This window comes from Scardinius erythrophthalmus (genome assembly GCF_964197995.2).
Source record: "Scardinius erythrophthalmus genome assembly, chromosome: 18".
Lineage (NCBI taxonomy): Eukaryota > Metazoa > Chordata > Actinopteri > Cypriniformes > Leuciscidae > Scardinius > Scardinius erythrophthalmus.
The window spans coordinates 15415194-15442971 of NC_138238.1; the positions used below are offsets into that span (position 1 = coordinate 15415194).

Below are 27778 nucleotides of genomic sequence, written 5' to 3' on the forward strand. Positions count from 1 at the left end.
GAGTAATACTGGAAATATTTCAAGTTCAAGGTATTATATAATCATTCTTTATGACTTAGTTATAGAGCTTTTAGAAGGAATTTGAAATGGTATTAATACTACACTAAAGCTTTCTATAACAATATAACTTACTGTAAAGCTGCTTCGAAACTTGCTTGTGAAAAAGACTATATAAATAAACATGACTCGACATCTTCAAAATCGAGTTCTGATGTTCATCCGATCATTTTTAACACCCAAATTTGGAGCTATTCACATACAGTGGCCTAAAAAAGTATTTAAATGTGCTTTAGGAAAGTGTAAATGTATGAAACTCATTGCATGAAATTAAATATCTACAAACAAATGATGCTAAAGCTTTTCTCAGAACCAACTTCACTTTCTAAGCCAATTTTGCAGTGACTTTTAACCAAGTGTTTATTTATTTTTATTGATGTATGAACCCAGCGAACAGGGAATGTTCTCAGAAATTCTGGCAAGGTTCTTTCAAAGTTATGAACATAAATATTGTTTACAAACATAAATGTCTGTGTAAAGTTATCTGGTCTTTAATAAGGCTCTCAAAACATTAGCACAAAAACATGATATATGCATTGTTCGTGGAACCTTTGTCCTGAAACAATTTAGTTAGAAGTTAATTTTTACGTTTTTTAAATGTTACTCAGAATGTTCAGAGAACATACAAAAGTAACATTCCCATAATGTTCACAAAAAGATCAAATAGAATGTTCCCTTGCCGTTCGTCTAACCAAGAAATGAAACATTTAATAAACTGGATTTTTTTAATGTTCACAGAACATTACGAAATAACATTTTCATTCCTTAAGGCTTATGGGAACAGTAGCAAAACACTCTTAGAACATATTGTGTTAGCTGGGAAGTCTTTTTTTTTAAGTTCACACAGGCGTCATTAATCACATTAACTATGTATGTACATGTTACAACCAGAAAGTGTCACATACACTTTGTCTTAGTTTTAACCGCTATATTTTTTGCTTAAAGTGTGCTTGTAAAAAGGGTGTAATATTTTCTAATCTAGCGCAGTCATTTTTAAGTGTGCTTTATTTTTTACTTTTTTTGTGGCCACTGTATATAAACCTAATACTTTTTTGCCCTTCTCAAAAGTATCTTATAATATAAAGCACTATAATATTTCAGTATGTTGTATGCTCCTTTTCCATCTCAAGGAGTCTATGCCGTTCACATCCACTGCAATGAACTATATCACAGAGGAATGTTAGCCTAGCACTTGCTGCTGTTCTTAAGGACATTTAGTGTGTGAAACTGCAAGCATATATTTTCAAAGTAGTTAAAAAAAAAAAAAAGTTGCACAGTTCTCAAATCTGTCCGTGATTTGTGGATTATAAAGTCAAGCCAGAGTGCATACAAGGGAATTACTGTGTTCAGCGAGTGCAGGCGAAGGACTCTGAACTCACAGCTTACCGACATTCCCTCACTTACTAAATAAATACTCGCTCTACCTCCAGTATTAATCCCAAGAGAGCAGCCCGAGAAAGCCAGAGAGATGTAATGTGTCCCTTTTGGAGGGGTTTCAGAGATGACGCAGTCAGATGAAGGGCATTACTTTAGAACAAGGCCTCTGTGTCAGTTTCCCTGCTACTGACTGAGCTTCATCACTCAAACACACACACACACAGTTGAATAGAGCTAAAAAACACCACTACACAAATCTGTTTGATTAATGAAATCATAAGCAGAGGCTCGTGATTTGTTACAGTCAAGATTGGATCCTTTATTCATACAATTTGACTACAACAAACCTTATTTGTACCCTGGTGTCAGTGTAAAATTCTTCAACAACAACAAAAAAAGCCGCTTCGATTGCAACTTTCCAACCATCCGATAGTCATCTTGTCCGTTTTATACAAATGTGCAAAATAAGACCGTCTTTACGAATCCTTCAGTCTTCAGTGTCATTCCAGGATCCACAGGACATGGCTTGTTGGGTAAAGGGCGGGGTTTGCAGTCCTTAGCCCCGCCCTTTTTCATATTTACCGCAACCCCACAGTGACCGGCCGTTCTAATTCAAGTAAAGTGCTCTTTTGAGAAAACACAAAAATTTGCGTCCTTGAAATTTCTTCACTCTCTATGGAGACAATAAAATAACGCACCAAGCGGGACGATAATAAAATTACGACAGCAAACTAGTTACCCTTTTGTGCCCGAACAAAGAATTTCCGAGTAGTCATACGAACTCCAGCTTTCCGTGCCCCGAGTACATCCCCCAGTGCACCAGAGATAGTAGGCGTTCACCTCCGCTTCCTCCTCCCGCGCACAACTCCGTCTGCCGCAGTTTATCGCAGCCCAGACAACAGTTCTCATGTCCCGTTACCGGCACCATGCACTCCAAGTCCAGCTTGGCCACGTGGCCTTTCTTGGCATGGTGGTGTCCATGAAAACTGTAATGCAGGCGAGACAGCATCTGTTGGCGCTGGGCCTGTAGACGCTTGTTTTCGCTCCGGAGCATTCGCAACGCCAGCATAATCAGCAGGACCAGGATAAGGCCACCTGCGATGGGAACCGCTATCACTGCCGCCCGGAACCACACCTCTTTAGCGGACGTCAACTCTTGTACTCTTGTGATCAGGTTCTGATTGGAGCTGTGGTATCGGTCTAGACAGAGACAAAGCATAGTGAGAACAAAGTGAGATTTGGATTGGGGGGAAAAAACAGCATGAGATTTAACGCTAACGTGTGTTACGTTACTTGTTCCACTCTCTTTAATATCTCAGCGCACCTTTTTCATTAAATGGGATTACATTTATGTGATTCGAGCCGTCTGTCAAAGGACGCTGTGAGAAGCACATTCCAGCACAGTGGGAACGTTTCATGATCCACGTGAAATAAAAAGTATGTGATCTGAATCCAAGTGCTAAAAGGTAAACTGCCAGCTACCCGCAAACTCGCTCTGCACTGGAAACCATTAAATATCAGCCTGCAGTTTGGAGCCGTGAGAACCGTAAAAGTCAATGTGTGCGCACATGTCTGATACTAAAATATCTGTCACAAGGGTCCATGTTTGCACAGGATTGACGTCAAACATCAGTAAAGATAATAGCCTACTTCGATTAGATAAAAAACACAACTATCTACTCATCAGGGAATCACTGTGTCCTATTGGCCTATTCACTGCCAGACATTCTGTACCAAGGCAGGAAGACTTAGATTTACAGAACAGAAATTTCATGTTGTTCCAAACCTGTAAAGCTTTTTTCTTTCTTCTGTGGAATAAAATATTGAATTGTATGGACAAAAAGACATTTTTCAAAATATCTTTTATGTTCCACAGAAGAAAGAAAGGCCATACAGGTTTGTAACCTTGACATGAGGATGAGCAAAATGATGATTTTTGGGTGATCTATCCCTTTTAAAACGTGAATGATACAATCTACATCATTTGTGTATCTCACCTGTTGAGTCACCTCGAGGGTGTGTGAGGTCATGCAGACCCCTGTAGTTACACATATCATCATGGCAACACTCTACGGGAGAAGAGCTTCCGCCGGAAACATCCAAGTTTTTGCTGGAGCACACATCTGCAGAGTTTAAAAGCGAATCTACACAGCCGTGCGTTAGAGGTGAGTTCGTGTTAAGTGGGTCCAGGACCTTAGTGAAGCACGCGTTGAGCTCAGATTTACACATGTATCCAGTGGCAACGCAGTGCGGTGCGTCACAGTAGCACCTGATCTCTCCTGCAAAACAGAAAAGTCGTGTTAGTTCAAATTTTGAAAAGAAAACTGATAATCATCTGTGGTAATAGATAACACTGACATTAATGCACCATCTTGGATGTATTAAATCATAAAACACATATATTATGTATATATTAAAATACAAAACTGTCCAGATGTTTTTGCAGTTTCCAAAGAATCTTGACTAATTGTAACATTTTAGACTAGCACCAATAAATGCAAGTGATAGATTGCCTGATGTCTGAAGTGATAAATTTGCCTGATAGAGCGTGGGAATGCTGAAATTCCCTTCACATCCATTCCAACAGAAATTGAGCATTTTACTAGGAAATTAAACTGTGCAGTTTTTCTTACATTACTAAGATGCTGAAACTGGTTAACTTTATCACCAGGAAGGCATTCTTCATTTCTCTAAATAGGATGTGAGGAAAAATAAGCAACTAAAGCTAAACTACTCAGTTCTCATGCCAGTAAAAGCCAAAAAGAGACAGGGTTAACACAGTGCTATGACTAAGTGTTTGTGTCAGAACACTAATATATGGCAATTCTGTTTAACACAGTAACTATGTCATGGCTTTTCATGCAAGGGATCATTTTAGTCTGTCTTATAAAACAGGAACCGTGTAGCTTATAATTAGTGGTTTGTTTGCCAAAGTCAATTTCTTTCAACCCAAATGGAAACTCGTAAAGGGGGGTGAGAGCAGGACTCCTTTTTCAGTTAGCACGCAAACTCACTTGTGGTCAAACCTGGCATAATGTCGTAGGGTAACTTTAAAGGGACAGTTCCCGGAAAAAAAAAGTTCTCTAATTTTTTCACACTCGTGTTGTTTCATACCTGTATGACTTTCTTTTTTATGTAGAACACAAAAGGAGATGTTACGAATTGACATCCACGGTCACCATTCACTTTTGTTGCATCTTTTTTCAATACAATGAAAGTGAATGGGGACTGGGACTGTCATTCTGCTTAACATCTTTTTAAAATTTGTCATATAGATTTGGAGCGACATGTGGAGGAGTTAATAGTTACTTTAAGGTTCCCTCCAAAGATTTGGCAATAACGTGGTCAGATGGATTGTTTCGAGCTTGTATATTTACGGTTAAAACGCTGTTTCAGTAAGCGGTCGGTCAGTCCGTCCGTAATTTTTACCTACCGCCGAACTAGCACTGCGTGTGGACGTGAAACAAAACACTAAACACACACCACGACACGAACACAAATAAACACGGCCTTTGTGTTGTTGTAAGCTGCTTGTATACACTGTCCAAGGATGGAGTTACATGTCATCTCATTAGCGTGAGAAATCACTTCAGTTCTTCTTATCAGTTAGGCTAAATGGGTTTACTATTTATTTTGTGACTGGTTGTGGTGCTTATCCAACAATGTACAAAAACGAAGCATACTGTTCTTGGTAAGTATTGGAAATCGAAATATTTAGCAAAGGCTCAGAAAATGACATAGCTGTGTTTTGGAGCATAATAGCTGGTTTCAAGCTGGTCTAAAGCCATTTTATACCACTTTAGACCAGCAACAAAATAGCTTTTTTGGGGGGAACATGTTAGCTGGTCAACAAGTATAGCAGCTAGAAATATTTTATTTCGGCAGAAATGCATATCCAGCATGCTTCAGAGACCAAATTCTTGGTTTCCCCCCTTATTATAGGCTATACATATTAAAGGCTACAATAAATCGACTAGCCTATTCCAAAATAGACGACCAAATCAAAATCCAAGTTGTAAAAGCACAGTTGTAAGAGTGAAATTTAAGATGTATAATGAGTTTGTTAGCATATAAATGTATCTTATAATATTAATTAACATTGTAGCCACGCGTTGAGACGTCAGTTTTGTTTTCGGCAAACAAGGCCATTAGCCGAAACACAAGTGTTGAGAAATGTAGGCTATACATATAAATATTTTGAAGGACTTTTTGTGTTTGAGCGCTGCAGTTTTACATGCTCTTAAAGTTAGTTTTAGTAGTGTCGCGCGCTTCTAGAAACGACTAATCTCAATGTTACCTTTCGTGAGAAGAACAGCCATCGCACAAAGTTCCAGCTGAAACCAAAGAGAAACAAGGCTGGAATGACGATCCATTTACAACTGCTTTTCCTTGTCTTGATACCCTGTGGCAAGACCCTCCGAATGGTTTGAGGACTTGTTACATATGTCCTACATTGATTACTGCATTCCAAGGGATCTGTGATCTACGCTGTATCCAAAAACAAACGGGCACAGAAAGCCTGTGTCTTGTTCCATCAGAGACCAATGCCGAACTACCGCAAGTGCAGAAACATTCCTTGTGCGTAACACTAATCCGTCAGGCGTAAGAAACCCCACTATATACGCAAAACAAACTGATTCGTTAAATAATAAAAAGAAGGAGCCAAAAGAAATGAGACACGGACAACTATCCTCGACCACGGAGCAGCGGATCACTGGTCGGACAATTTCACTGGATCAGTTTTTGGGGCTCAGTGTAGCCACACCCACTGGTGCGTTCATTGGTCGGACACGTTGAATCATTTGCATACTGCGTCCTATTGGCATTGGTATTGGTTCACACAGCGGTCATACAATTTGTCTTTCCGCCTACAGATGCTGAGACAGAATCGCATGATGAGGCAGGTAGCAAGGAGAAGAAGAAAAAAATACATAATAGCATAATGGTTATTAAAATGAAAGCTGGTGTGGCAGATTACGATATAGAAACCTAACATATTGTATCATCAAGATTTAAAGACCCTATCAAAACCATTAAGATTAGAATATGGATTTTTTTTTTTTTAGAAACGCTTTAAGTATGTTTCAGAGCTTTGTCGGCCATACGACAGTGTTTCCCAGGCTGCTGGAGGTGGAAACTGCAGGTCTGCACTAGAGAGTGGATGTAGGCGGGTCGGTTAGAGAAATTAGCAATCCAAAGAGGCACATGGCGCCAGCGAGACGACACAGACAGACAGTGACACTCAATTACCCCCCAGACAATCCCATGCAAAACACACAGAGCACAACGATCGATATCTCAACTGCCCTGCCCGCCCTAATGTGTTGAGCACTTTGGTCAGGGCATGTGCTTCCCAATTGAAGGCATTTTTGGGCAACCTTGAACCATAAATAAACGAATAAATGTAACCCAAGTGCCACTCATCAAACATACCCTACGATGTTTAAAATTTTAAATAAAACAAAATTCATTTTAGAAATGATTAAAGTATGTTTTGGTTAAAAGGGGGTTCTGTAATTTCATATGTCGTTGGTTTGAAAAATCTGCCTAAGTTTGTTTATTTACCTCACATTTGTGCACTTAACTGTTTTGTTGTATGTACACTAAAAAATGCTGGGTTGTTTCAACCCATGTTTGGGTTAAATATGTATAGTATGCATGTATTTATTTATCATAGCGTGTAGTGGGATAATATAAAAATAGAAAATGTCAAACATACAGCTGAAAAAATGTCCTCCCATGTTACACTGTTAATAAAAAAGTTGCTGCCTTAAATGTTTAAGTACAGTCAACTTGCATCTGTAAGTCATTTCAACTTAAATTACATTAAATGAGTTGAATCTTGTATAACTTATGAAAAAGTTGAAAATTGCTTAACTTATTTTGATGAGTTAAAGCAATATAAAACATATGTTGTCATAACTTAGGCTATTAATCATACCAATTTTTACAGTAGCCTACTGTAAAAATATAACCCACAATAAAGAGCTATGTGATTTAAGCATAAAACAGTTTTGTTTTTGTCTGCATTCATGTATTCAGTGACGTTAAATAATATTTTAATATAAACAGAATTTATTTAAATAAAAATGAACTGACTGAGCTTGGTTTAGCTCAGTATAGCTCAGCACCCTGTTTTGCCAATAAACTTTTTTCCTTTAAATACAACCATATGTTTATGAATTTTACTCTTTCTATCAGATTCATAATCAACATTCACTTCAGAAATCGCCAGATAGGCTACCTTTGTTGCAAAATTAGGATGCATATCTATCTTATTATTTATTTATTGAGGCAAGTTTAATGGATGACCTAAAATGCTCGTAAACCAAAACAATTTTTTTTTTTTTTGGTGACTAAACGTAAAAAAGTCTTGATATTGTGGGGAATGTGCCGATACTGAGGTTTACTGGAGGTAGAGACGGACGGCAGTGGAAGTGTTTGATGAAGGGAGACAGACTGGGAGACGCTCACATCTGATAGATGGTCATCGATTCAGTGTCAAAGGCTAAAGACAAGCGATTCCGCTTCAGGGGACACATTCAGAGACCTACAGAAATTACCGGATTGACAGCAATTATCCTAATTGTTGGTAATTTAACAGAGGCGCCAGTTCAAAACCAGTCCTCCCTTCAAATGGTGAGATTCACACCTCCACAGACTAATCCAAGCGTCTGTGAAACTGCCCACGGAACATCACTAGCCTACTGATACTTCTAATGCCACACTCAGTGAGTTGTTTGTGGGGGAAATGTTACATTTTTGTGCAGTCATTCTTAATTCGACCCACTTTAGCTCATTCATCATATTGAGTTTAATGTTAAGTGGTTTGACTGTGAATAATGACTGTTCAGTATAGCCTATATTTCAGTAATCCACTCTAAAGAACAGTCTAGTCTTACTAATTATGAGGAATCACAAGATAATGAGGAATACAGAAATCAAGGCTTTCATCAGTCTCAAGCACTTTACAATCATTTACCAAATAACACGTTTTTCGTAATAGGTAGGCTAGTTTAAGTAGGGCACCAACCTTTGTGGAGACTGTGAAATTAGACTTTTTATAGATAAACACTTCCAACTTCATGTCAAAAGATGTTAATTAACATTTCAAACAACGGCGTTAGACTGTTTGCAGTCTTTCAGTTTGAATGATCACGTGCCGCCCTCTGCTGTCCATGAGCGGAATTATTTATTTATTTTCTCGCCATGTCCCTTGTTCTGGTTCTAGTTCGATAAAAAAAGCAACCACTTACAAAAACATTGTTGGCTAATGGCTACGACGAGGAGTAGAGAAGGAAATGTAGCTTCTGACATTTGCTATAGACTAATTGGATGATTTATCCACATCATCAACCACAAAAAGGTCATGTAGGGCGAATACAGAGAACACTTTATGCTAATTTGACGGGTGATAAATCTGATCTGATAGAAATGGCTCCAGCCTTCAAACGATATCATTTTAGATAGCTCTACACCAGGGGTTTTTAGTTTTTAGATGCCACAAGACCCTCAAATATATGACAACCCTCGTTTGAGGCATTCCCATCCTTAAATTTAAAATCTCTTTTATAAACACTCAATTTATACACTGAAAAGTAATAGCGTATTATAAATTTAAAACGAGTTTCTATTGTTACATTAATATAGGCTAGTATATAAACTTACTTTAACCATATAAGTTTTTCCTCTAAACTTTTCCACAGACCCCATCACTTCCCTTGCCCTCTGAGGTTCCCGGGACTCCAGTTTGAAAACCCCTGATCTACATTATACAACTAAAAAGAAGGATAGTATATACAAATGCTTACTCAAAAGAAATATCTGAAATGAATGCCTTATTATTATTGTTGTTGTTGTTATAGTGAATGGGTGTGAATGCCAGTAGATGGCAAACCATCTTAAAGAGCAGTTTCATAAGACTTTCAGCAACTTTAATAACGAGTTTATATATGCTGAAACCATTGAGCATTTGATGTTGAGTTACTCAGCATGCCAGCATAACCTACTCTTCACATCTCAAGACCTCAAGCTGAGGCACATCTGAGTCCTATAGGGAACAGACATCCAGGCTCACCGTTACCCGTTTCTCTGGGCTTTGAACTGCTCTTAAATGATGGGACACGTCATGCTGCTGGTGCGCTGTTAGTTGAGAGGCATTCAGTTATTTAAAGTTCATGGTTGTGTTCCAACCTCTGTTGATTCTCTTTGTGTCCATTTTTAGTAAGTGTATTTTAAAGTATAATCTGCAGTTGTTTTTATTCCACAGATGGACCTTGTGTTGGAATATCCGGACAAACTGGAAAAACATGGAACACGGGCCAGGTAACATCTGTCATGATGCAACTTTTAAAATGGAAAACCTAAGAAATCTGTCTTGTTTCAAGTCACACCAGTAAAATAAAAAGCTAGCAAATATTCACTAATCTGTAATAAACAACAATGGCTCCTGGTGGACATCACCTTCTTAGAAACAGTTTTAAAAGTAGGGATGCAACTATATTCAGAAGATTATTTATGGACCATAAACAATAAATGGCCTGTATTAATGGTTTAGATAAATTAAATCATTAAATTCATGCATGTTAAACGCTATTAGGCATCACATTATGGAAAGTGATGTTTATGTAGTGTTCATTAATGTCTTAAATTAGCTTTTATTTATTAGTCTTTTTACGCACAATTTTATGTGCGTTTAAAAAAATAAATTAAAATCAGCTTTTAAAAAATAAAACCAAACTTATTTCAATTAGTTTCCAAGGTAAAATGTCTCACCTTCATTAAGTTTTTCCATCTTATATATAGTATGTCAGCTTTATTTCAATTACTGAAAATAAATGTTAATGGTTCTAATTAACAATAACACAAACAAATATTCATTGAGATTTGATAGTGTTAAATTATTGTTTTTAAAAATTAACTAATAGATGGTAAAGTTAAATTAAATGTACACATAAGGTAAAAGAAACAAATATCCAGTATTGACTGAGAAATGAACAAGTAAACAAACATATCAATTGAAACCAATAACTGAATAAGTACCTTAATATCCTCCAAACTGTGTATAACCCAACTTTTAAACTTATTCAAGTCTGATTTAATTGTATTTAAACTTGACATGGAAGAAATTACAGCATAAATGCAAAAAAGCACAACAAAAATGTTAGTTTAGCATGTTTATTACAATACATACATTTCACATTTGACCTTCTGACCCCAGGTGACCCTGCCCTGACCCTGGTATAACAGGGTTGGTGATGTCCAGTCCTTGGCTGACCCTCAGTTTCCTGTTTTCCAGTAGCACCCCCCCTCCCTCCCCCCATCCCATTCCATTCCATCCACTCAGGGTGCAAAGGAAAATGTGTGGTAATAATTTATGAATACAACATATCTGATAGACTAGTAATCACTGCAACTTTAATAAAACTTTAACTTCATTATTACTTAGCAACTGTACATAGGAATGAACTCTAGTTTTTAACGCAAGTCGCCACTGCATCTCACATTCATTTTTTCCTTTTTCTTTTTTTAAAGTACAGTTTTTTTTTAAACAAAACAAGGGTACAGAAAAGAAATCAAAAGAAAAAAATAACCTGGAAAGATTAAGAGAAAAGAAAAGGGGATTCTGGGTGACAACCAGTCTTCATCTCCTGCCAAGGGAGGTGAGGGAGGGGAACGACATGGGTTGAGCAGCAGGAATGATTCTTCTCCTTTCGTTCTTGCTCACATTCACTCCATCACTTAAGCAGGCACTGGTGTTGACCATGGGCGTATCGCTGGGCCATTAGGGGTAGGTAGGAGACCACTGAACCATTGTGGACAAACATGATGTAAACCCCCTCAAAAGGCATGGGGTGAGGGAATGAAACCATTATAGTGCAACCAGAGAAAGAAAGAAACTAACCAAATAACCATGTAGCATTACTACCATTTTTTCTATGTAGCGAAAGAGAAATGAACCGGTGGATACGTGTGCAGAGTCGTGAGAAGACAAAGAGTGCGCGTCATCGTCCTCGTTAAATGTCCCGGTCGACTAGTCCACCTTTTCCATGCAGGTCTGGTACATGCTCAAGGCAAATGGTTCACCGATCGTATAACTGAAGAGCATTTGTTTTTTGTTTTTTTAATCATGTCGTTTAAAAATCTGCAGTCAAGAGTTCTACATATGGTGACAATGAGGGCACTTGAGATCCCAGTCTGCCTCGGTGCTGATTAGTTTAACGTTTGGATGTCAAAAGCTTTGATAGGCATGGCTTCATCTACAAAATATATTTACAACATGGAAATAACATCTACAAATAATCTACATGTACAGGGACGGGGCGAGGGCAGCTCCTCTGAAAACCTCTCCGCACCCCTCTCCCCTCCCCCTTCTCAGTCCACGCAAGACCTCGCTGCAGTTTGTTTAATGTAAGACTGGGCCCAGAGCAGAACGCAACAGAACTTTGCTTCTCCAGGGTTCCGCGCGCATGAAATGGGTTTTGCCCGCCCATTCACCTACCCCCTTCTCTCCTCCTGTTACAAGACCACATCGCAAGCCCAGAGTTCCTCAAACCATAAAGGAATTTTGATTCTTCAACTTTTCAAGTTCTTTAATTTGTTGTCTCAAAAACAGTATCCTGTAGAGAAAGAGAACCAAGTTAGTGCATACGAGCAATAATGGGCGTCACATGAACTATGCGAGAAAGAGAAACGCACCTCTGCTCGCGCAATGTGGCCTGGATCTCGCACACTCGCACCAGTGAGCGCAGGTTCTTCAGCTCTGTGCAGTTCTCTGACATGTAGATGCTGCCCATGGTGTGAGCCTCTTCGCGTAACCGCGAGGCCTGGGCAGGAGAGCCGCATGTGAATAGTTAGCAATGCAACAAAAATATCAACATTTTTGGATCATGTTGTACGAGACAGAATATATAGTGCCAACTAAACTACGCTTTCTTCATTTTCTTTCCTTTATTTTCAATTTCTTAGTTTATTTAAATAGTAAGACTTAGTTTTCATACTACAATTGAAAAATCAGGGGTCGTTAGGATATTTCAATTTTTTGCTGATTCTTTGCTGAAAAGAAAGTTCAAAAGAACAGCATTTAATGTCTTTGTGATCACCTTTGATCAATTTATTTAATGCATTACGAAAAAAAATTATCTTACTGACCCAAATAACAAGGTTGACAGATTCACGTTCCCATACCTGTTTCTCCACGTGCTCCGCGGGCCACCCCTGCACGTGTTTGATGAGGTTCTCATTGAAGTGCGCGGCCAGCGTGGGTGTGAAGGTACATGTTGCTCTGCCTGAGGCTGCGCCAGCAGGTACTGAACCCGGGGGCATCGCTCCGCTGACTACACCTGGTCCCTGACCTCCACCGCTGCCGCCATTATTACTGCTGCTGTTACTGCCCATGTGGTTCGAAGCCGGAGATGGACTTCTCTGACTGCTGCAAATCACAAACAGTGGATGGGTCAATGTCTTTCTACATTTGAATGAAAAGCAAAACTACTTTGTTGTCTGCATCAACTCTTTACAAATACATTCATTTTAATGTGATCCTAGAACACCAAAAACAGCAATACCACAAACAGCCAGAAGATGGCAGTCGAACACCACAAAAGCCACTTTAAGCTACAAATATGACATGCAGTGGGCAGTTAATACCCATACGCCTTCAATAAACTTCAACAAAGTTCTGATGGATCCCTTTAATCACTTCCAAACGTCTCATGTCACCTCTGTCTCTGCAGCGTCCGTGGAGAATTGCCGTTGTCGTGATGTTTGTCTGTGGGGAGGGACTGCTGGGACGACGGTGGAGGGAGAGAACTGGACTTATTTGTCATAATGTTCATCTGAGAAAGAGAGAGAGTGCATTACAAAGCCATAGTTTCATTTGACATCCGTCATCCTATTTGACCGCTGTATACCTTGGTCTGTGAGGAGACCGGCGTGGTGCTGAGGGGTGGTTTGAGGGAGGCTGAGTTGGTCTGCGGCGTGCTGATTCTGGGAGACACGTACGACCGAGGAGAGGAAGCGTCTGATGTCAGAGACATCGGAGACTGGCTGGACTGCTGGGCTACTCCATATGATGAAAAGAGAGAGGAGAAAGATAAGGTGAAGCGATATAGTGCCATAAGTAATCACAACAGGCATGTCATTAGCAACAAATGCAGTTCTGGCTCCGAATCCAATCTAGTTTTACACACTGCAGTGTTCTTATTAACTAAGACTATTAAAACCTTTATAAACTGAAAAAGCTGAAGTATAAATATTAGATGAAAAACCTAAACTAAAATTTTGAAATGTGGCCTTGGCAACTAACTAATAAGTAAAGTTGAAGCACTGAAGTGAATATATATATATATATATATATATATATATATATATATATATATATATATATATATATATATATATATATAATAAAAAAAAGTCAAAAGCACAGTTACAGAATGTTAAACTGAAAATATATATATTTTTTATTAAAAACAAACTATAAAAGTATAAAAATAATGCTAAAATAACACTGGCACACTGAAATTTCATTAGTATTTTTATTTTATTTATTTGTGCTTCTGTTGCAATTTATTTGTTCTTGTTTGTCTTTTTTTGTAAATTCAATTCAAGGTTAAAAATCAAGCTTCCTTGTGCCGAGTTAATTCATGAGCAACAAAATTACCCCACTGTAAAAACACAAATAAACAGAGTGAGCAAACAATTTAGGTGAGAAATGTCATTTACAAAAAATCCCGCAAGAGTCGCTCAAAGAGGAAATTCAGGTCGACTAGTCAAGTGTTCTACTCAAATTCAGCAAACTGAAATCCCTTTGTAAAATCACCTGTTGTAAAGAACAACTAAATATACTTTCCCAGTGAACTCCTCATATAAATTTCACAATAACAAATGAACATTTTGTGGACAAGGGGTTTTCAGTAATAGTCATCAATATCACTAGAAGAACTGAAAGTGGTGAATCTTACTTTATTTTTAATGAAATGTGCTGCACTGTCTGAGGTTATTTACAGGCTAACAAGCAAAATTTGTCCTATAGTTGATTTGAATAAAACACTAAACAAAAATGTGACAGCCTTTATAAATGCATCGAGATTTTGTGCATTCATGCACATTGGTGTACTTTTCAAAATTGCTTTCTATTTAAGCTCTGTGTGATTTTTTTTAAGCCATGATGTTTAAGCAACAAAAATTGTTCATTTAATTTTTCAAAAGAAAAATATAGGTTGAAATTTACTTGTTTTGAAGCCATTATAAAGATGATGTAACTTGAACAAGAAAAGTCACTCATGTTTTCAATGTTAAAAAATACCTGACTAAGAGTAGTTGACTACAAAAACCACAGAAGATACCCATAGTAAGATTTACATAGATTTTTTTTTTAACACTTTACAGTTTAGAGGTGAAGGGGTGGATTCTGGAAACAATGCTGCTTCAATGTATATCTAATGAGTGATAATCAAGGTATTAATCAATATTTTTCCTTCTAAATATTAGGGCTGGGTATTGACACAAATTTCACAATTCGATTCGATTTCGATTCACAAGCTTGCAATTCGATTCGATTACGATTCGATTCGATTCAATATCGATTATTTTGGATATCAGGTACAATACATTGCAAATTTTCTCAGGGAAAACAAATCTCTTAATGATGTAAACCATGGGAGTCAGTTGTAGCCTACAGGCTTCATTAGCCTACTATAATATTGAAGGTAAAAATTAACTGATGTATACAAACACTTAAAATACACTTTTATTTATTTTTATTTTTATAATAAAAAGTTATATGAAATTATATAAAATTTTAAATGATGGCTGTCAATAAAAAACTTTCCAGATTTATTCAAACATGCATTAAATATTGAAGAACATTAAAAATTATAATGAATATATAATATGGTGCATATATTTAACAAAATGCTCCTCAGTCCTCTCTAGAGTTAACTTTTCTAGCTGACTAACGAGTTTATGGTCACTGGATATGTTTTTTCTGAGGTAAATGTGACGTTACATGACATTGTTTACTAACGTCTTTGCACGGTTGAAACACTGATTGTGCGATTCCATGAGACATGATACGGACTTCGATAAGTTGTAACACACTTTTAACACACTTTCAGATGCTCATTCGTGTTTATTTCGCGCTGTAACTGATATTATTAACGCGGAAGAGTTGCTTCCGTTGCTTCTCGTGAGCTGAGCTGCATCGGAGCGATCTCACGCCACAGCGCCAAAACGGTAATTATGTTTTTAAATTTCATAAGAAAATGGACGTAATTTGAAATCTGAGATTTTGTTTCATATCAATAATAACAAAGCACAAAGATTATTGCGATTTATTGGATGGGATGTGCGCAACAATGATCCATTCATCAACTGAAAACAGGATGACTAATCGATTCTTGGGATTTAAGAATAGATATTTGTTTCATAAAAATGAGAATCGATTAAAATCGAGAAATCGATATTTTTTACCCAGCCCTACTAAATATCAAATGAGTTAAATTACTTCTCTAGGCTTGTGAGATTTTACTTTGTTATACAAGTTACCAGTGTGATTACTGAAATGTTCTTTTTCATGTTTTTTTAATGTCTGTATTTGATATCTGAATGCAGTAACAGTGCTTGCTCATTTAGCCCCGTTTCCAGAAATGAAACATGGACTCGTTTTGTGGTTGAGAAAGGTCTTCAACGTGTTAAAACATACAGGGGTCATCGATGTCTATAGTTTAAAGGACCATTTCTCAGTTAAAGCTTTACTTTACTGTGTTATATTAAAGTGTCCTCTCATTGAGAGAAAGAACTGTTTATAGTTAGAGCCTGGCCAAATCCAACCTGGAAGAAGCTGTGTGTTGGTGTGTGTGTTAGTCTTCTTGGTTACAGGTTAAGGAACCACTGGCATTATAGGAGATTGACTGACTTGTTGTTCTGGACAGGCTGCGACCCAGCAACCCAAATCTGCGACCTGGAAGGTCACGACGCGCCTAAGTTCAGGGTCCGAGTGTCAGCTGCATAATTGATGGTGATATGCTTCCATCTATCTGTTTATGTGTGGAAAATTACTGTTTATCTATTTCTTAGCCAATCAAAATCATTCAACCTGAAGCAAGGACGTAGCTTAGACCTTGGTGATGGGTATAACTGCTGTGGTCTTTGTAACTGTAAGCAGGGCGGCCTACAAATTCTTTGTGAGTCTTGAAGCTGACTTCTTTTGATGAAACTGCAAATCTTCAGTAAAACTTTTCTTTCATTTATTATAATTCTGACTATTGTCTTAATCATTTCGGATTCTGGGTCTTTGACTGTAAATCCCCTTACAGTGGACTATAGAAATACCAATATAGAAATATCAACGAAGCACAGAAACACTATGGACACTGACCCCTAATTTCACCACAGTACAAGTTTTATCCATTGACTACATTATGAATATCTGAAAACTAATGCTAGAATAGGTCTGATCCCATTTCATATTAGATTCACACACTGCTGTGGCGATGATGATATATAAAAATGTAAGTATATCCTTGCATTACTAAAAGTAACTGACACAGTGACAAAGAAAAGACGTAAGAAAAATTAGAGGCGTGCTTGACATTCAAAAGAGTTAATAAAAGAAAGAGGAATAAACTGCAAAAGAGAACTCAATTTGGTACTGGCACACTGACAGTAGCTTTCTGTGCACTCACACCCAAATCACTAGGGGTGTCAAAATTAATCGTTTCTACGGTGCATCGCGATGCAGATGAGGACGATTCGGTTTCGGTTCAGTAATAGCCCATAACCGGTTATAATGCACTGAGGCATTTCTGACGTCAGCACCGCGTGCTTCTTAGTCGCGGCATACAATGGCAGAGGGAGGCGAAACGCCAGAGCGTGCAATAAAAAATGCTCCAACCACTTTAAAAGCCGACATTTGGGCACATTTTGGCTTTTATCAACAACACGGTAAGCCTGACCTTGACAAGACACACGCTGTGTGCAAATCATGTCACGCAAAAATAAAATATGCAGGAGGTAATACCACCAACATGAGAAATCACGTCAGTCGTTTTCACCCCGAGCTGCAAACGCCTGTCAGTGCCATTGTGGATCCAGCTCAGCCAAAAATTGATCAACTTATATCAACATTGCCGCCAAACTCAGTGAGAGGGCAGAGAATTACCAGAGCAGTGGCATCTTTTATTGCAAAGGATATACGGCCCTTTTCTGTAGTGGAAAACCCCGGGTTTCGCCACCTGTTAACAACACTGGAGCCGCGATATAAGCTCCCCTCTCGCAGCCACTTTTCAGAAAAAGTTATCCCGGAACTCTACCTCGAAACCAAAGCCCAGGTAATGGCGTCAATGAGCCAAGCTCATCGAGTTGCAATAACGTGTGATTCCTGGACTTCGGTCGCGACAGAGTCATATGTGACAATAACGGCACATTACATTAGCGCTGACTGGAAGATTTTGTCTTATGTGCTGCAAACGAGAGCCGTTTATGAGTCTCACACGGATGCTCATCTGGCAGAGCTACTGTCTCATGTCGTGGATGAATGGCAGTTATCACATAAGGATGTAGTGCTTGTAACAGATAATGCGTCGAACATGATCGCTGCAGCTCAACTCGGAACATTCCCTCACGTAACATGCTTCGCGCATACGCTGAATCTGGCATCCCAGCGCGCGCTTAAAGTGGGCGCGCTCTCCAGGCTTTTGGGCAGAATCCGACGAATTTCAACATTCTTTCATCGCAGCACCACAGCGAGCCACTGTCTAAAAGTGAAACAGCAATGTCTTGGCCTGAAAAATCATAAACTGATAACTGATGTTGCAACAAGGTGGAACAGTGCATACGACATGGTCGAGAGGTTCCTGGAACAACAACCTGCAATTTGTGCCACCTTGCTGTCACCAGAAGTCAGAAAAGGAGAGACAGATCTGTGCACTCTTACTGAAACAGATGTAACAAATGCAGAGGATGCTGTGAGGGCATTAAAGCCAATGAAGGATGCAACAACACTGATGTCAGAAGAGCGCAATCCGACAGTTTCCCTCGTTGCTCCTCTACATGCGCAACTCCTCCAGAATATGTCAGACACCAACGGAGACTCGCACATGATCCATGAGATCAAGAATGCAATCAGAACAGATCTCCTGAAGAGGTACAACAGTGAGTCACAGAAGAGGATCCTTCATACAGCCTCTGCCCTGGATCCCCGATTTAAGGGAATGCCTTTTCTCACAGAAGAGGAGAGATCGGAGGTATACAGAGCACTGACAGAGGAGGCTGCATCCTTGGAGGTAATTCTATCATGTTTCTTGTACAAAAGGCTATATAAAATTAAAAGCTCATAATATTAATAGTAGGTAAAATTTGTTCAAATGTTAAGTAATTTAAATTTATTTATTATTATTTTTATTTATTTTTATTAAAACGGAAAAAATTATAGTCCTCATATATTATGTGAGCTGTTGTATTGGCTGACTGCACTGCCACTGTCCTAGTTTAATTGTATTTTCAAATATGTTGTTCAAACACAGGGTACACCTAGAATGACAGAAGTGGATGAAGCACCCGAGGGAACAGGAGAAGAAACCTCCATGGAGGACAGGCCCTCTGCTGCTCCCAAACGAAAGGCCTCATCGCTGCTTGTGAGTTTGCTGGGACAGTCTTTCACTGACACTTAAGGTACAGTAGAACCCAAGACCCCCTATGTCCTTGCTAAGGAGGAAATGGAGGCATACTGTAAAGCTCCATCTCTGCCTCTCACTGAGGACCCTTTGAACTGGTGGTGTGTCCATGAGGTCATGTTTCCTCTCCTCTCTCGGCTGTCAAAGCGATACTTGTGTATCCCAGGCACAAGCGTGTCTGCAGAGCGAGTTTTCTCCACAGCAGGAGATGTGGTCACTGCTAAAAGAAGCACTCTTAAACCAGAGCATGTGGACCAGTTAGTGTTCTTAAAGAAAAACTTACAAATTCCTACATGCTGAGCAGTTTGTGATGTTTCAGGAAGTTCCAGTGCCCACTGCCCAGTGCTGTTATTTTGTTTTCTTTTATTTTGTGTATTAAAAAACACTGCTGAAGTGCAGATTTAGTTTTTTGTATATTGATTATATTCAAGTAGGTTTGGCCTCTTGTTTATTTTGGTTTGTAATTTAATTTCATGTATACATTTGTCAATATTTAAATGTTTTGCAAGAAAGTACACTGCACTATATAAGTATTCAAGTACACTCCCTGCATTATGCACTTTTAGTTCTTACATTTGTGTGTTCTAATCTAATGCTGCTGTTGTCTTCTGTGCCCAGACTTGAGTTTTATTTAATGTTTGATACATTCAAGAAGCGTGTTTCAGGTAAAATTAAAGGTTCAGTTCATATATCTGACTGCTTGTATTTATTGACAAAATTGTATACATGTGAAGCAAAATTGAAAAATAAGGATGCAGTGCATCATCAATGCATCGTGATGCATCGAGATAATCGAATCGAACTGAATCGATGACTTGATAATCGTAATCGAACCGAACCGTGAGACCAGTGTAGGTTCACACCTCTACAAATCACACAGTCAAATTGAGTTCTCTTTTGAGGATTACTGCACAAGGTCGAATACACACAAAAATGTGTCAAAATGCCCATTTTGGCAAGTATTCACATAAACAATTGGTTATGATATCTATCATTACTGTGAAATAAAATTACTCTTATTGTGAAATAAGAGTGTGGTGATATTGCTCACCCCCATTTAACTAGGGCTGTCACTTTGTTCAAAAATCGATTGCACAATCAATTGGACCAACCAACGCAAGTTTCGAAAACGAAAATAGGGAATCGATTTTTAACAGTCTTTTCTCGGAGCGCGTCCAGCTCGTCACGATCTTGTCACGATACGCCCGCAGCGAATGCGCGTCATACAGCAACTGCAAGCTCTGACAAACACGCATAACAGCAAATTATGCTTCTGTATAATGTGTCTCATTTTACTACAAAACTGTGAATTCTGCCGGTATGCAGACAGTCTCATGCATTCAGATACAAATTCGGGCTACGCGTCTACAATCGCCTACGTAGGCAAAATTTGTTTGACATTTCTAATCGTAAATACAGCCATGTTGAAGACTGAGGTAATGTTTTTCATTTATGCTATGGCAGTCCACTCTGCTTATTGATTTCGAGAATGTTGCACTCCTGTTTGTCATTGTGTACGAAACTTCACGCCAATAAATCATCAGAAATATTGCAGACTTGTGCGCGTCTCAAGCGCCCTCTTTACGTTCGTCCTAATGCCTGTTCGTTGTCCGTGGATTTGCCCATATTTTGCGTTTAAAATGGAAACGTCTTTAGACATGGAAAATCGATTTTACAATCGATTCAATGAACACTTATGTCTCAAAAATCGACCAGGATTTTTTCACAAAAGTGACAGCCCTACATCTAACACACACAATCTATATTCAATATGCAATTAAGACATTGCCAAATAACAGATGCTGCCTGACAAATCCATACACAAAGCTACTTGTGTTAAAACCAAAAATCATTTCTGAAGCCCACGTGGCTCATTATCTGCTCAGACAGCAGCAGCCAAGCCTGTGTGTGATCCTTGTTAAGCTACCAACCCCATCTGCTAACTCAAGGAAGCTGACTCAGAACCCCACAGCTGACATGAGTCGACAACAAGCAACACAATCTCACGCCAACAACCAATCAAAACCATGAGCTCAAGTTATAAACTTCAAGATCAGGTCACAAAACAGAGCTGACCCTAAAACCATGTGATGAAGGAATTTAGTTTGGACTACATTGTAGCACAAATGAAAAACATTGCAAGTTTGAGAGTAAGAGGTAGTAGCAGCAGTGTGTGTTAGGGCTGGGCGATAAATCGATTTGATCGATTAACTCGAATGTGTAGTTTACGTCGACTTGTTTGAATGAAAATCATTTTTTTCTTTAACATCCGCCGACGCTCCCCTCTGGACTTCCATAGTTCTGAACGGACTCAGCTTTGGGCTTGAACGGGCTTTGAGATGTTATTTTTAACCTTTAATAATAATAATACCAACTGACAGGGCTCTGTATGTTTACAGCATTAGGCGAGATTTTTTTTTGAGAAAAATTTACATGTATCTACTGTGCCTAATATTTATCCAAAGGAATCAATATTGAATCAAGATCAGAATCAAATCATTGAAATTGTGAAATTTGTGTCAAGCAATAATAAAAACAGTAGCATACCAGTCATTGTACCATGTAAACATTGTGTTGTCACTAAACTTAATAAAATTCTGTTTAGTTACCAAATGTTTTGACAATAACTATACACTTATTGTGATGCAAGTTTTTTTTTTTTAGGCCATATCGCCCAGCCCCCTAGTGTGTGTGTGTGTGTACCTTGGCTGGACAGCTGAGTAGCCTGGGAGAGCAGAGTTGTGATGTTGAATGCAGACGGACCAGCAGTCAGGATCTTATGGAGCATGGACTGCAGCGAAGCCTGAGTAACTGCAGCCGTGAGAACTACAGAGAACACAGAGAGAACACAGAGAATGAAGCAAGAAAGCAAGGACAAAATGTGAAGACAGGAAGCAGTCAAAAGAACAGTACTGAAATCATTCAGAGTGAAAAAAGTTGTCTACATAAAAAGTAATATTGTCAAATATTACGACAATTTAAGATAACTTCTATATTAATATATTTTTTAAATGTTATTTATTCCTGTGATGGCAAAGCTTAATTTTCAGCATCATTACACCAGTCACATGATCCTTCAGAAATCATTCTAATATGCTGATTGGTGCTCAAGTAAAATTTCTTCAATTTTACTGAAAAAGAAATATATATAAAAAAAAAAAAAAAAAAAAAAATAATATATATTATATATATATATATCTCTTACTGACCCCAAACTTCTGACCCAGTTTATTTAACTTTCAATAGCATATACACATGTATATTTATTTATTTTTTTGTTAGAAAATGGTGAAATTCCACTGGTATTGGTATCATGACAACCCTAGGTCAGAAAAAATGTTTCAGTTTCAAGTGGGGTGATCGAGAACTGAACACCTCTAAGCAAAGCACTTTCCCACAGCTTGAACCACAGGGACTGCACTGCAACAAATTCCAATATTCAAGCATTTTGGGGAAAGGATACAGCAGTCCTGGCACTGGGTCATGCCAATTTCACTGTTTAGACATGTGCAATATGCAGTGATTAGAGAGCAAACTCCAATCCAGACTATTTGGACCAAACTTCTCATTTGCCCTAGCTCTGGCTCGGAGAATCAGCGGGTAATTGAGTATCATAGTTTGCAAATGCGGCTAATGATGGAAAGCAAGAAGCAATGACGTGCTCACAAACGGCAATTCACACAGGCCATGTTCAAGCAGCAGCAAAGCTATGATTCATCCCTGAGATGTGAAGTTAAGAGAGGAAAAGCTGACGCAAGCCCAGCATGCACAAGTACACAAGCAATTCTATACACCTGCTTGAGTGGTAACAAGACACCCAACAAGAATAAAGCTGCAAAACCTATACTTGCAAACACACCACATTGAAGTCATAGTGGCTAAAGCTCAAAGGTTACCGCCATCACCGCAGTACCATAAGCAAGATTTTTAACCTCAGGTTCCTTAAGTGGGACTGTCCCTTTAAAGTTTTGGATATAAATGTCTGCTAACAGTAAACTTACCTTCATTAATCTTGGCCATGTCTACACTGGCGTTGTTCAACTGCAGGGCTGTTTGTAGAGCGGGGAGGAGCTGGCGTAAGAGGGAGGGGTCTTGGAGAAGAGTGGGCGGGGCCGGCGACTGCATCACCGGAGAAACCGGGACTGTGGAGCCAGAGGCGCCGCTGGCTGAGTTGGCCATGCTTAAGCCAGACACAGCAGCAGAGGAAGAAGAGGGTGTGAGTGACGAAGGCTTCTCTGTGGCATTTGAAGACTCTGTTTATACGGGAAAAATGTTCAAAGAAATCACATAATAGAAGTTAATGATGTTCAGTAGGGATGGGAATCTTTAGGCACACGATCAGATCCAATTCTGGGAATCACAATCCAATTCGAAAACAGTTCTTGATCTAATTTTTTTTTAAATATAAAATTTCAGCATTTTTTTTTAAATGACTTGTATAAGTACTTTTTAAAATATTACAAACTAAAAAAATCAAAACAATTGCATGTAAAATTATCATTTAAATCACATTTAAAAACATACAATTAAAAATAAATAAAGGGGAACAAAGAAATGGATTACAAGCAATAAACAAAGTGCTCTCAGTGTCAAAGTTTTCCAGACAAGGGCTGTGAGGGATTTTTCTCAGCATTACTTCAGTTTGATTATTACTAATAACATCATAGACACGGCAGGTCTAATGGGCCACATTCATACTAAAGCCAAAGACCTACTTTAACATATCAGGGGCCGGTTGCATAAACCTATAAGACTATTCTTAAAAGTTAGACATCAATTTATTTTCTTTAAGATGGTTCATAGCTTTTTTATATCAGTTACATAAAAACGTACATAAGCCTACTTTGATAACGAAAACTAAGAATGACTGCCCCTGACTAACTGCTAGTAGGTCATACTAGAACTTAAGACACTGTCTTACCATTATGGCTATGTTAATGCAACTGGCCGCAGAAGTTTTGTCCTAAGACAACTGGCATTGTTTACATTAATTCACATCATAAAAAAAATAGCATTTGAAAGCAGACATCTGTCAGTAAGTGGGTTGCATGTGTAAAATTTATTCTGCATTTCAAACGGCATAATTGAGTATTTGGAAGGTAAAACACTGAAATTACAGAGAGTGAAACCGCACATTTTCAAGCACACTGCTCGTTTCTCACAAAGAAGTGAAGACTGCGAGATTGTGCTATGAATCTCATGATCGCCCTTGTATTTCACATCAACCATGAAACCTTATGCAGTTTATGTACTTTTTCAATGGTACGCTAAAGACAGAATACATCTGTTTTTAGCGTACACAATAGTGATGCACAAATCGTTGTTATATCCGTGGACACTGCGGATAATCCACTGGTTGGGCAGGCCAAGGAATAAATAACATCCCAATTAATTGTGGGTGGATTTGATAAATTATTAATGGAAATATTAAAGTGTTTACAGCTTAATTTTTCATCAGGGACTAATTTGGACTCATTAAGCTATGCAATTGCAGGGTCCACTTGTTTAATGGAGGCAAAACAGATCCAAGAGAAATTTCAAGAAGGAGAATTAAACAAAACAAATAGAAGGAAAGAAAAGTAGAGTGTGGGAACATTTCAGAGAAGTACTTAACCAAGACAAATCAAGAGCTGCGTATGTGATATGTAACAGCTGTGAAGCGCTATGACAAATAAATAAAGTCTATACCTAGCCTTTGCTTAATATATGTTACCATATCATCACGCTTAATACTGTGAATTAGAATCACTGTAATGTGACAATCGGGTGCGGGTCGGGTGTGGATATCTAAATCAGAGAAAATCATAGGTTCTGGATGGTTGATTTATTTATAACAGTGGATTCAGGTGACGTTAGAGCTGATCGCGTATCTCTAGTGCACAAGTGCTATCACACACACACACACACACAAAAAAAAACCTAAGCTCAGAATTGATTCTTAAGTTTTCTAAAACAAATCAAAATAGTTTAAGAGAGAATCATGATGCATCGGAGAATCATTTTTTCGCCCACCCGTAACGTTTAGCGGCTGCAGTGGGAAAAAAAATCCCTCTAAACTTTCTAAATTAGACCGTGGTTGTGTGGCCTTCATAAAATCTCAATCTGACACCAAGCAGATCAACAAAATGAACCCTGAAACAGCTTATTGAAAGTTTCTCAGTAGCTATTTCAGGTTTTGCCTAACGCCCGTTTCACACATACTCCGTTTGCAGTGCGTGTGTGGTGCGTATTTTTTTCTGCACCCATGTTAACAGGTTAGAGCTTTCACACTGCACACGGATGCAGTCCGTCGATCCGTTCCAGTTGCGGTGCGTATACAGCAGTGCAGCGATCGTTTCCGTACCGAGTCTATTTTTTGCTGTGCTGCAAACGCTGAATTAAAGTGACAACGCATGGTTCGTGTTTAAAATGCACACAGATTGACATGAAAATGTAATAATTTCACCATAAATGCATTTAATTAAATACAATGTAGGCTAGTAATCTTACCATGAATGCATTTAATTAAATAGTACCATTTTTCACAGTCATCTTTTTATTTTAAGACGAGGTAAAGCAAGGAAAACTACAATTTACTTCAACAAGGCAACATACTGACACTCGTCTCATTCGTGGAGGTGGAAAAACAAGTTAGTTGTGACATGCAAGACTTTGTATAACGATTTAAATAGAAAAGGTATGAATCTGCTGTTTTTGTAAATTAAGTTTTAATTTAAAATGTATGCAATTTTAATATAAGTAGCTACATGGTTCAATATTTTACCACTGCTTGAGCAACTTAATATATAATCTAGAAGTAATGTATTGAATAATACGTTGTGTTACGACCTCTCATAAAAATATCAACTCTGAGAGAAGAGATCCTAAACAAGAACAAGTAAACGGCGGAATCAGTGCAATTATTTATTTACTCACTCACAACAGACGTCACAAAGACTCACAATAATAACGAACATTCCATCCAGTGAACGAAATATAACAGCACGGACATCAACTAGCCTAACAAAGAAAACAAAAATACAATTCTAAAGACAATTCTTTGATCTGTCGACGCTTCTTTCTCCTCCTCGTTGGCGTTTATATTAGTCAGCTCAAAAAGATAGAGCGACGCCAAGACAGACAAGGCCAGGAGGATGTGTACAAAGAGAATCCTAAAACCTTTTTAAATAAAAGTTGCTGATAACTTCTGGATTTGAAATAAAAATAATGAGTAGGTCTATGTGTTTGTGGCTACAGCCGCGGATCAGTTCCGCACTGCAAACGCAGCATATGTGAAAGCACTATTGCGCGTGCTGCTCCTGCACCGCATACGCACTGCAACACGGACCGCACACGCACTGCACACGGAGTATGTGTGAAACGGGCGTAAGGATACTCTAAACAGCAACAGTCAAGATGTCACCTGAAAACATCTTATAGACAGTTGATTCAAAAACTGGAAATGAGAGCATGTCCATCTGTGGTGCATTCATCTTAAGCTGAGGTCCACTGAAGTACTGAGGGCACCTGAAGTTAAACTGAATTTTCATTGTTTAATAACTGCTGCATATGTCAGGATCTAAAAATAGCCCACGATTCCCAATGCTGGAAACATGCCGATACGCTAGTGAACATTTCTTAACAGGTGCCCTCAGAACAAGCGCTCTGAGCTGCTTAAAAAACAATTAAGAGACAGCGCGCACAGCTTCTCATCATAAAAAAACACAGCAAGCTTTGGACAAAGATATAAAAATCATTACAGGCAAATCATCTCTGCAAATCTGCCTGTTAGGCTTGCTGCGGTAGTCTGTGTTCATCCGCAACAGCGGTATCATCACTTGCCCACCGCGGCACCGCCGTTTTGCTTTTTTATAGTGATAAAAATAATTTAGTTCAGTTAGAGAACAGACTCTGCAATTAAATTCAATGCAGCGTGTGCCGAACAAGAGTCGTAACAGCAGTCGGATTTCACCTCACTTCACCCATTTCCCCTCACTCTTGACTGACAAGACGACGGGGGAAGATTTGGTTTCAATGCAAAATATAAAAGCACCTTTTTAAGCAAGTTTGTCATTGTACTGTATTTTTTGTTGTTGTTGTTGTTGTTGTTGTTGTTGTTGTTGGTGTTTTTCATTAAGAATAATAATGAACCAACCATTTGAGCAATTGCCGAACCCGAATTTGCCCTAATTGTTTGTTTTATTTATTTCTTTTTACAAAGACTAATTTCAAAATAGTCAAGTTAATGTTACATTTAGGGATGTCACTAACGATTATTTCGGCAATCGGTCAATTATTCGCCAAAGACTAACCTCAGAATTGATTGGAGAGAGAATTGCGATGCATACCGAAAATCACAGAATCGATCCACGAATCGCTAAGCAACGATTTATTGTCCCAGCCCTATAATTCAGTTTGATTCATAAAAAACAATAATAATTTGATTCAATAAATCGCTTAGTTTTTGACGTTCTTATGGGGGTTTGTTAGACTACTCGGTTACAAAATTTCCATTTAAACGTTAATGAAATTAGTTGTGGGGTAAATCCTCTTAAGTACTAGTAAAATCTCTTCTTAAGGCACTTTTCCCTGTTCACAATGCTATGTCCATTAAATGTTAAGCGATTACAATTCCTGACAGAAGACCAACAAAAAGAGACCGCCTTCAGGGTTCCCACACTATCTGA

General features: G+C 38.4%; 2 protein-coding genes across 7 annotated transcripts in view; both read right to left on the reverse strand.

Annotated features, from left to right (window-relative positions):
- Nucleotides 1–396: 396 nt before the first annotated feature.
- On the reverse strand, nucleotides 397–8602 carry bambia (BMP and activin membrane-bound inhibitor homolog a). Of its 6 annotated transcripts, none has more exons than XM_081392921.1 (4): nucleotides 8468–8602; nucleotides 3432–3713; nucleotides 2174–2634; nucleotides 1735–2041 (listed from the first exon to the last, which is right to left on the reverse strand). In XM_081392921.1, the coding sequence occupies exons 2-3, from the start codon at nucleotides 3661–3663 to the stop codon at nucleotides 2207–2209; spliced, it is 660 nt and encodes a 219-aa protein (XP_081249047.1). In that variant the 5' UTR covers nucleotides 3664–3713; nucleotides 8468–8602; the 3' UTR covers nucleotides 1735–2041; nucleotides 2174–2206. The 6 variants fall into 6 exon arrangements, with proteins under 6 accessions (XP_081249045.1, XP_081249042.1, XP_081249047.1 ...); XM_081392920.1 differs by having other exon boundaries at nucleotides 1735–2060; XM_081392918.1 differs by lacking the exon at nucleotides 8468–8602 and adding an exon at nucleotides 5732–6134.
- A 1997-nt stretch (nucleotides 8603–10599) lies between these two features.
- Nucleotides 10600–27778, reverse strand: part of waca (WW domain containing adaptor with coiled-coil a) — a 34402-nt gene continuing 17223 nt past the window's right edge. Inside the window, exons 7-13 of the mRNA XM_081392478.1 lie at nucleotides 23114–23365; nucleotides 21816–21938; nucleotides 13347–13495; nucleotides 13156–13271; nucleotides 12622–12865; nucleotides 12133–12260; nucleotides 10600–12053 (exon numbers count right to left, since the gene is read on the reverse strand). Coding sequence (XP_081248604.1) covers nucleotides 11984–12053; nucleotides 12133–12260; nucleotides 12622–12865; nucleotides 13156–13271; nucleotides 13347–13495; nucleotides 21816–21938; nucleotides 23114–23365 — 1082 coding nt within the window. The 3' untranslated portion in view covers nucleotides 10600–11983. The remainder of the gene's footprint in view (nucleotides 12054–12132; nucleotides 12261–12621; nucleotides 12866–13155; nucleotides 13272–13346; nucleotides 13496–21815; nucleotides 21939–23113; nucleotides 23366–27778) is intronic.

What these genes read in the sequence shown, in the direction of transcription:
- bambia (XM_081392916.1), bottom strand. Translation starts at nt 5,807, where the DNA reads ATGGATCGTCATTCCAGCCTTGTTTCTCTTTGGTTTCAGCTGGAACTT. An exon ending in GGCTGTTCTTCTCACGAAAG is followed by an intron (nt 3,714 to 5,731) that starts GTAACATTGAGA and finishes TCTGTTTTGCAG; the next exon opens with GAGAGATCAGGTGCTACTGT. An exon ending in CCCTCGAGGTGACTCAACAG is followed by an intron (nt 2,635 to 3,431) that starts GTGAGATACACA and finishes GTCTCTGTCTAG; the next exon opens with ACCGATACCACAGCTCCAAT.